The following is a 9,615-nucleotide window of genomic DNA, read 5'->3' on the forward strand; positions in this document are numbered from 1 at the left end:
GCAGGCCCCAGTGGCCTCATGCTCGGCAGGCGGGCGGGGGGGCCAGGCTGCCCTCATTGGTGGCTGCTAAATTTAGGAGCCTGATTATAGTTTGGGGTTTGGAAAGGAGAGAGGAAAATTCCCATTGAATAGACACAGGGCATGAGTGCACGTGCGAGACAGAGACACATGCAGCATGAGTATGTGAGACACATGCACACAGAGTCACACGCAGAGCCACATACACAGGCAGCCTCTCTCACACACACAATCATACACAAAATCTCTGTCATAGTCTCTCTCTCTCTCATACACAGTTTCAGTCGCATATATACACCATCTCTCTCCCACCCACACACACAGTCCCTCTCTGTCAAGGGCCAGCTGGTTCAGCGACCCTGCAGAGGGAATCCACCCCCAACCCTGGAGACCCTGCCCATCCCCCCTGTGCTCCTGCTGACTCCCTGTGACAGGTGCTGTGTGTTAAGTGGGTTGGGAGCAAGGGAACCAGACTTCCAGCGTAGGGGAGGTCCTGGGAGGGGAGCCCCATGGATGGCCCTCTGGGAGGGGCAGTATAGTGCTTGAGCTTCCCAAAAACCCCAGGGGGCACTAACTCAGGGGCTGGTGTGGGGGAATGACTCAACCCATCCCACTGCTGCCATGGGAACAAAGTGTGGGCCTGTATCTCACACTCAGACTCCCCAACAGCATCTTGGCACCCCCCCCCCATTTCTCCTCTGCAAAAAGAGTGGGCGGCCAGAGCTCCCAGCTGTTGCCATCTACCTCCTGCCCTGACATTGAGCATCTGAAAATAGCTCCCTCCATCTTTGGAACATCCCCCAGGGGAGAGGGGGTCTGAGCCCTGTGCTACCATATGGGGAGGGAAAAGGGGCCCTGATTCTGGCCTCCTGGCAAGAGAAGAATTGGGCCCAATGCCAACCTGATGTCTCTGCTGAGACATTTAGCCTCCTACCCCCACTCCTGTAGCATCATTCAAAGTGTGTGTGTGTGGTGGTGGTGGGGGGAGCGGGAGTAGCAGCACACATTCAGCAGGGAGTCAGCCGATATACCATGCATTGAAAGAGGACAGGGTGGCCTTTCACTCCTGTTTGCTGCTGCTGTTCTGCCTACATTAGCACTGGGGTTCCCCACCACTCCTGCACATTGCCAGTAGCACCAGCTGGGTGGGGGGGAGCTCCCCCATACTCATGCTCCCCTAGAGTTCCCCACCATCCCTGTACCAGCTTCCCCCCAGCCTACTGCTCCCATTTTGTCTCGCCCCGCCTCCCTCCTGCCACCCACCAGTGGTGTGTTTACAAACTCCCTCCCTGCAGCCCAGCCGTTTCTCCAGGCCTGTCTCGGTGGTGGAGAGGGAGGGCCAGGCGAGCAGGTGTCTGCTCAGACAATGGCGCCGCTTTGTTGGGCTGCAGGGGGAGGGGGTGGGGAGAGGAGAAGGAGAAAGACGGGGGGAAAAAAAAGGTCAGCAGAGAGCTTCCCTTACACTGGGGGATGGAGCCTGGGCTGCATCTTCCAGCTGACAACAGTGTGGAGGTTGACAGGGGTTGTGGGGGCATTTAATAGGGGGAGTTTGTGGCACTGGGGCAGTGACTAGAATACTGCCAGGATGGGGGCATTTGAGATGTAGGGGTGTCTATGGGGAAAGAGGGAGGAATAGATGAATGGGGCTGGGGGATGGATGGATAAAGGACATATATGGGGGGTGTATGGAGATGGAGGAATAGAGGTGTGTGCATGGGGATGCAGAGGCAGGCAGACACATGTGCATGAGGTGGTGGCCGGAGGCAGGGGGTTGCCAAAGCTATAAGAAATTAGAAACAGGGTCTTATAATGGGAAGCATTGGGTAAACTTCTCTACCAGCTCTGCCTGTACTAGTTAGCTAGATAGATAGAGGGATAGTTTAGAGGGGTATATATGGGGATGGATGGATGGATAGATAGTGTTTGCTCCACTGTTGCTGTTGTCTCTAAACACAATACTAGCTGGGCAGGCCAGGGTCCCTACAGCATCAGGGGGAACCAGGGACTGGGATCCCCTTCTGCTCACCCCACCCGGCCAGGGCCTGGAGATGGCTGCTACAGTGGAAGCTATGCAGTCTGCCAAATCCCTGGGCATTGTGTATGTTCCTGTTCCCACCCCCACCCCGTTCTGTGCCGCTTGTGCCAGGCTGTTTGCTAGTGGTCTGCAGAAATCAACCCCCCTCTTCCTCCCTCAGTCACATCCAACATTGTTAGCCCTTGAACAGACCCACCAATACAACACAAGCTAGTTGGACCTAAACATCCCATGGCCTGGTTCTCAGCTGCAGCCCACAGAGACATGCTCAGGGTACAGTGGGTATGAAACACCAGCAGCACAGAGTGGCAGTGCTGGGCACTTGCTTTGCACAAGATGAAGTGGGCCCACTGTATTTGTGTTTGTGTGTGCTAGTTGTGTGAGTTGGTTATGTGTGCACACGTGAGTGTTGGTGGTTTTTGTGCGCTGGTTGCATGTATTCACTGCAGTCCTATTCCTGATCTGAGGTTCTGCTATGTGGTGTAAATCTGGAGTAACCAATTTACATCAAAGTAACCCAATAAATACCTGACTCCTGCATTCCAATCCAGCTAATCATCTGGGAAACAAGCAAATCTCCAGTCAGCTCCCAGAGGGCCTCCCCCCATACATACCCAACCCGCATCAATACCAGCACTGTGAAGGTACAAACAGCCTATGCTAGAGAGTAGTTCAGCACCCAACCTACTGGAAGATCATAGAGTCTAGGGATAAACAGCTTCTTCTCTCACCCACTGCTACTTTCCCTCCTACTGGAGAGGGATCTGGTCTGCTTTTTTGCACCTCAGAACTTTATGCAAAAGTGGGGGAGGGTTTAAAACCAGCTGGCAAAACCCAGCTATTAGCAAAGATGTGCCTTAAAATCTCCATTGGATTATTAACTCCTTTGATCCCTTCCCGAGGTTGGGGGTGTGAGTAGGGCATGAGTTTATTCTTAATATTGTTAGCATGGGCCAAACAATGTATTTTTCCCTAATCTCATTCTCAGGAATGGCTGAACTGTTTTAGCTGAGATTTGCCAAAAAAAAGTTCTTCCTGAGGCAGACACCCGCCATGGAAAATTTCAGGCTGAATGGTTAAAGTTTGGCAAAGTTATAAGCAACTGGAAACAGGGTCTAATAATGGGAACTGTTGGGTAAGTATGAGCTCTGCCTATACTACTTAGATAGATAGATTTGAGTTTTACTTGAGGATGCCCACTTCTCCTCTCCCCACCCATGTTTAAAAGCTTATGTTTTAAGAGTGTTTTGAATGCAGTGTTACTTACAATTGTGTTATTTAAAGTGCCATTGAACAGCTGCTAGGGTATATTTTACCCCCCCCACACACACACACACGTTTCCCGGGGTGGCTAGCCGGTGACAGGAGGGCTAGAAAGCTAAAAAGAAACAAATCGAAGGAAGCATTCATTTACTTTACATAAACATATAAGAAAACAATGTTAATACTGTGCTAATAAATATATTACAAGGGATTCTCCTAGAAGTGATAGGCTGAGAGAATAGATGTTATAGATCTATATCTATCTATCCATCCATCCCTATACAAACACCTCTATCTATTGATCCATCTACCCATAAATATCCATCACCCTATATACCTCTCCACTTATCCATCTCTATCTGTCTCTCCCCATATATACTCCTTTATCTAATCTAGCTCTCTCTATATATATTTAAATCTATGTATGCATATCTATAGTCATCCACATACGCTAAGCACATCTGGTCCAAGAAGGCATACAGTGCAATAGGCAGAAAGGGGAGGGTGTGTTCTGGCTGGGGAGAAATATATCCATTGCAAAAGCTAAGCCGCCTAGTCTCCTGCTGGGGGAGGGGGGTGTCACCATAGGTGCTGGAATTAGGGGTGCTGGGGATGCTGCACCCCTTGACTTGAAGTGGTTTCCATTCTATACAGGGTTTACAGTTTGGTTCAATGGCTCTTAGCACCCCCACTGTAAAAATGATTCCAGCACCCCTGGGTGTCTCTGTCTCTGAACAGCCCTCCATTTCTCTCATTCTCTCCCTTTCATCCCTTCTGCAGGGAGAGGGGCATTTTAAAAGACAACATAAAGACCCACCCAGCAGCTCCTCTCATTCAGTACATTCCCCTCCTTACATACACATCTGGGCTCAACTCTCTCCCTCCCTCCTTCCGCCTGCCTCTTGCCCCTGCCTGCCCCCCTCTGGCCAGATGTGCATCCAGGCGGAGGGGTTCAGCTGGGAGGTGCTGAGGCCAGGGGAGCTGGAACTACTTTTCCCCAGCAGCAGCAAGCAGCAGGAGCCGACCGAGGAAGCTCCAGTCTGACTCTCATTGTGTGTGTGTGTGAGGAGAGACGGAGGCAGGCACAGGAGCTCCTGTAAAGCCTCCTGCCCACGCAACTTTCCACCAGGGTTCCCCCCTCCACCACACACACTGAGTCAACCCCCCTCTTCTTGCAGCATCCCCAGCCCCTGGAATCAGGAGCCCCCCATTTCCACCCCCTACTCCTGGAGGTCACTTTTATTTTTGTGCACAAGTTGCTACATCTTTGGAGGAAGAAAGAAGCCATAGAAGGAAACTGGGGTCAGATCGTCCCCAGGGGAGAGTTGGGGGGAAATCCCTCATTTTTAACCCAATTCCCTCCCCCGTTTTTTGCATTTGGTAGGTTATTTTTTGCGGGGGAGTGAAGTATCTGGAATCTCAGGTGTTGGGAGCAAAGGGGTTTGTTGGAAAGTCCCCCCCTCATTTCAGGGGAGTTTGGGAAACTTTTGAATGGGAGGAAAGATTTCAATCTGGGAAAAGAAACCCTGAAATCCTCCCCCTTTGCAGGGAATTTTGGGGATCCCTCCATCCTGGGATCCGCCCCCCATGGATTTTTCTAGGGTTGTAAGTTTCGCCCCCTCGCTGTTTTAATTTTGGATTGTTTCAAGTCGCCACCGACCAGCGCGCGCGTGTCCTCCACCCTGAACCAGGGCTAAAGGGGGGGATTCCTGTGGTGGAGGGGGCCGCAAAGCAGAGGGAGCTGGGGGGGCAATGCCTTCCGTGATGGAAAAATCCGGCCCGGCCTCCGGGATCCTGTCGAGGAGCCGGGCGAAATCGGCCACCAATGGCAATCATCAGACCTCGGAGGATGAGAGCAGCGAAGAAGAGCATTCGCATGGTAAGTGCCAGACTGGGGGCACAGCTATTGTGCAAGGGGCAGGGAGCCAGCTACGGTCCACTCCACACACGGATCACGCGTGCGTGTCCCGGAACGGGAGCCGAGAATGATTCACTTGCGACACGCATGTGGACTGGGGGGCTCGTGACACGCCACGAGTGTGGACTTAGAGGGGCTCACGCCATGCGTGCGGTCTGGGGGGGGGGGTGTCGTGATACGCCACGCGTGTGGACGGGAGGGTCACGCCACGCTTGCAGACCGCACCTCCCCGTGGAGGAGAAAAACTCTGCTGGAGAGCGAGGCCCTAAGGGTCAGGAATAGGGAGCTGGCGACAACTTCCCGGGTCTGGGGAAGTGACAGCGAGTGGCCCAGTTCCCCCAGAACCAGGAGGTGCGCGGGGAGGGAAGATGCTATCTCCCTAGTGACTTGAATTAACCCCACTTTCTACGGCGTCTCGGGATCCCCTCCTCACCTGGCGTCCAACGGGGAGACGTGGTGACCCCCATGGCTCCTGGGGTTAGCCGGGGCGGCCCGGGACTAGAACACAGTGTAGAATACAACAATGCTGGAATATTATTTCTCCTGCAATCCCTGCTGGGGCCCGATCCCTGGAGCGGGCGGCGGAGGGGGGGGGGTGAGGAGGGGGAAGGACAGAACAACACTAGGGTGTTGGGGGCCAACCCCTTCCCAAACTTAGCCCCAGGGTGAGCAAAGGGACGCTCCCGGCTGAACAAAGAGCCGGGGCATCACTGGAAGGTTGCGTTTGCTAACAGCTTCGACCCCATTGTCCCCTGGCGCCCTCGTGTGTGCCTGCTGCCTCCCAGCGTCAGCCGGCTTTGTTAGCCCCCCTCCCCCCGCCGCACACCAGCGCCAGCAAGGGATGTGCTGGGGGGATCCAAGGAGATTAGAGCGGCCGATTCCTCCCACCGGCCATGTGGAATCCGTTTGGGGAATGTGTGTGGGGGGACAGTTACGCCCCTTTGCTGCTGGCTCTGGGGAGGCACAAGCAACCCAGGAGTATGGGGTGGGGGGGTCAACAGGGTGGAGTGCTAGCCTGCTGTTTGGACACCCTCCCTTGCCAGCCCTGTTAGCCCATCACTAAGGAAACGGGGGCCTCACCTCCGAGACCTCTCATGTTCTTCCCCCAAGTGTGCAGGGGGTGGCGTCCCACCGCCCCCAGCTGGTCAAGATACTGGGAAATTCTGCCAAAGACACCCCCTCCTCCCCAGCGAGAGCGCCTGTCACAGCTGCGCCGCAGGCAGCCACCACCCCCTGCCGGGGGCGGGGGGTTTGCATCCGGGAGGGTGGGGGTTATATTGTGTGCAGGAAGGGGGCTGCTACCTGGGTGGTACCCATCAACAGCTGGGGGCCCTTCCCACTCTATCTTCCCTGTGGGTGTGGGATCCGCCTAGGAGCAGACCTCCTCCCTCCCCACGTCCTCTCCCCACCTCCCCCTCCCTCGCGTGTGTTTCTTGGGCCCCGTGCCGGAAAGTGAAAGCAGGGCAGCTCCTTGGCAGGCGCTGGCTAAATGCTTCCAGATCAGGCTGCAGCTGTGACAAGTCAGGCTTCCTGGGAAAGGGAGCCAGGGGTGGGGTGGGAAGTAGAGAGGGGAATGGGATAGTGTAGTCCCCCCCCCCCCCCCCCGTGAACCAGTGCGTCTAGAGCTAGATTGCTTGTCCAACTCTGATATGCAGCTACGGGGGGGATGTTTATATACAGGGATCCCTGGCCTGGTGCTGGGATGCAGCCACTTCTGGGGAGGGCTGTCTGGGCTGATTAACAGCTAAACAAAGCTACACGTAGTTTGGGAAGTGAAGGAGAAGCTGTACTTATGTGACAGGGTATTTAAGAAGAATGGTATTTACCAGAGCTAGGAATTAATACTGCATTAGGGCCAGCACTGACTGGGAGGGGAGAGCCCCCTACTGAGCCCCATCTCACTTCCTGCAGCACAGCGCCCCCTAGTGCTTAACTGGGGCATTGGGGTCAGCACTGACTGCAGGGGAGAGCACCCCCTACTGAGCCCCCTGCCCAGCTCCCTGCAGCATAGCACCCCCTAGTGCTGCACTGGGATCAGCACTGACTGCAGGGGAGAGCACCCCCTACTGAGCCATCACTTCCTGCAGCACCTTGTGGGGCCTCCCAACCAACCCGTGTCACATCTCAGCTCTGTTCTGTGCAAGCTTGGCGCTCACAGGAAGGTCCAAGACTTCCCTCCCTTAGGGGAGGGCAGCTAGGGGTTGGGGGCCTAACTCCTGGGTTCTGTCCTTCAACTGCAGCTGCTCCCTAACACCTGCCCTTCTCCTTCCCTTGTAGACAGCATGATTCGGGTGGGGGCTGATTACCAAGCTGTGATCCCTGAGTGCAAGCCAGGTAAGGGTACTGATGCCGTCTGGATTCCTGGGGAGGGGCAGAGACAGCAGGAGGCACCGCTCCTTTGAAATCCTTACTCCAGTCTCCCAGGACCAATGGCTGTACCCCCCAGCCTCGCTCAGTGCGGGCTTGATGGGGGGAGCAGAGAGAGGAGTGGGGGGTTGGTCTGTCTGTAGGCAGCCTCCACCCTCACATGCTGTGGGAGCCCCCTCCCCCAAGACAGTGCCTGTGTGGGGTTGAATGGGGGTGCTGGGCTTTGTTAAGGTTCAAAAGGGCGGAGGAGCAGAGGGGAAAAGTGTACTTGCTTCCTTCCTGCATGGTGCCTGCCCCTGCCAACGCCCCACCTCCCCCATTACCAGGAGCAGAGCAACATACTCTGGGCCTGATTGTGCCCATAGTCTCTCCTCCCCGCACTTGTGCATTGGCACAGCAAGAAGCTTTTCCTGGCATAGGGCCACAGCTGCCTCCGCTGCCAGCTGGGCTGCTGGGGGGCTCAGTACAATTGCTTTTCTCTCACTGGGGCTGTGGGTTGGGGTTGAGGGGCATCATCAGAGCTGTGTGGTGGGCAGAGCCCAGGGCCAGCATAGCAGGGGGCTGCGGGTCAGGATTGAAGGGCACTGGCAGAGCTGTGGGGTCTTGGTCCCTGCTGCCCTCTTCATTTTGTGGAGTGAGTCCTAGAGCAGAGCAGGGGCTTGGGGGCTGTGTGATGTGTGGGGCCCAGGAGTGTCTGGTGCGGGGAGCTCTGTGCTGACCCTTTGTCTCCTGTCTGTCTGATGCAGAAAGCCCCGCTCGCTACAGCAACAAGGAGCTGAAGGGGATGCTGGTCTGGTCGCCCAACCACTGCGTGTCAGATGCCAAATGTGAGCAGCCCCTAGCCCTTATCATTAGCACATGGGCACCACAGCCAGGGCACCTGCTGGCTGGGGCTGTTCCCTCTCCCGCTTCCCTGTCTGGGCAAGGCACCAGCCAGCAATCCCTCCCCCCCTCCCCTGGCCCAGGAACCCCCCCTCCCCTGCCAATCAATGCCCCAATCCAGTTCAACACATGGCCCTCTCTTCCTCCCTGACCAAGCCCAGCTCACTGCCTCTTTCCCCTGGCCCAGTGCACTGCCCATCTCTCTCATCTCCCATAGCCCCCTTGTTTGCCAGCCCAGCATGCTACCTCCTCCCCTCCCCAACCTCTGTCCCCCCCAGGCCCACCCAGCAACCTCCACAGCCCAGAGTGCTCCACCCTTCCCCACCCAGCAATCCCCTTTGTCCCCCAAGCCCAGCATGCCTTCCCTAGCCCAGTGCACAACTGCCCCCAGCAAACCCCTCCCCCCAAGCCCAGTGTGCTGCCCCCCTTTCCATGGCCAGCAAATCTCTCTCCCCCTTTCCTTGGCCTAGGAATCCCCTCTGCCCTTCCCAACATACTGCCCCCTTACTCCTCCTCTGGCCCCCACATGCTGCTCCTCCCCTCCGCTTACCCCCACAGATACTCTAGATGAGTCATTTCTAACCCTTCAGCTCTTGCTCCGGTGGGGTTTAGGACCTGGGGGAGATGGCCACGGCTTGCCCCACTCCTTCTAGAGATATTCACTGCCCAGGACACTGCTTCCCCATCCTGCAGGGCAGGGTTGGGATCAGAGAAACGGTGTGGGGAGGTTCCAGGCTGGGGATCAACTTCTTGCCCTGCAGGGTGCAGGGGGATTGTGGGCTTAGACAGACTGTCTAGCCTATCACTCCCACACAACCCTTGGGTGAGACGGGGCATGGGGGCTGGATGGGTCTCACACCCCAACACAGAAAGACAAACATCCAGCCCCACAGCATCAGACACCTCCCTTGCATGCATACCCCTCGTGTATCAGAGATGTCACCCTGTGTGCGCCCCTCATGTATCACAGGTCCGCCCCGCATGCATAACCCCACATCAGACATGCTCCCTGCGTGCACACCCCTGTGTATCAGACACCCCGCCACGACATGCATGCTCCCGCATCAGACACACCCTCCGTGCATGCACACCCTCTTGTCAGGCATGTCCCCACATGCACACCCCCTCCCCC

At 56.1% G+C, this 9,615-nt stretch overlaps 1 protein-coding gene across 1 annotated transcript in view; it reads left to right on the forward strand.

Moving 5' to 3' along the window:
• Positions 1–5,068: 5,068 nt before the first annotated feature.
• Positions 5,069–9,615, forward strand: part of LOC112125572 (REST corepressor 2-like) — an 11,391-nt gene continuing 6,844 nt past the window's right edge. Inside the window, exons 1-3 of the mRNA XM_026650457.1 lie at positions 5,069–5,195; positions 7,512–7,568; positions 8,348–8,428. Of these exons, the coding sequence (XP_026506242.1) occupies positions 5,069–5,195; positions 7,512–7,568; positions 8,348–8,428 (265 nt within the window). The remainder of the gene's footprint in view (positions 5,196–7,511; positions 7,569–8,347; positions 8,429–9,615) is intronic.

This window comes from Terrapene carolina, unplaced genomic scaffold, assembly GCF_002925995.2.
Source record: "Terrapene carolina triunguis isolate 2854851 unplaced genomic scaffold, T_m_triunguis-2.0 Scaffold89, whole genome shotgun sequence".
Taxonomy (NCBI): domain Eukaryota; kingdom Metazoa; phylum Chordata; order Testudines; family Emydidae; genus Terrapene; species Terrapene triunguis.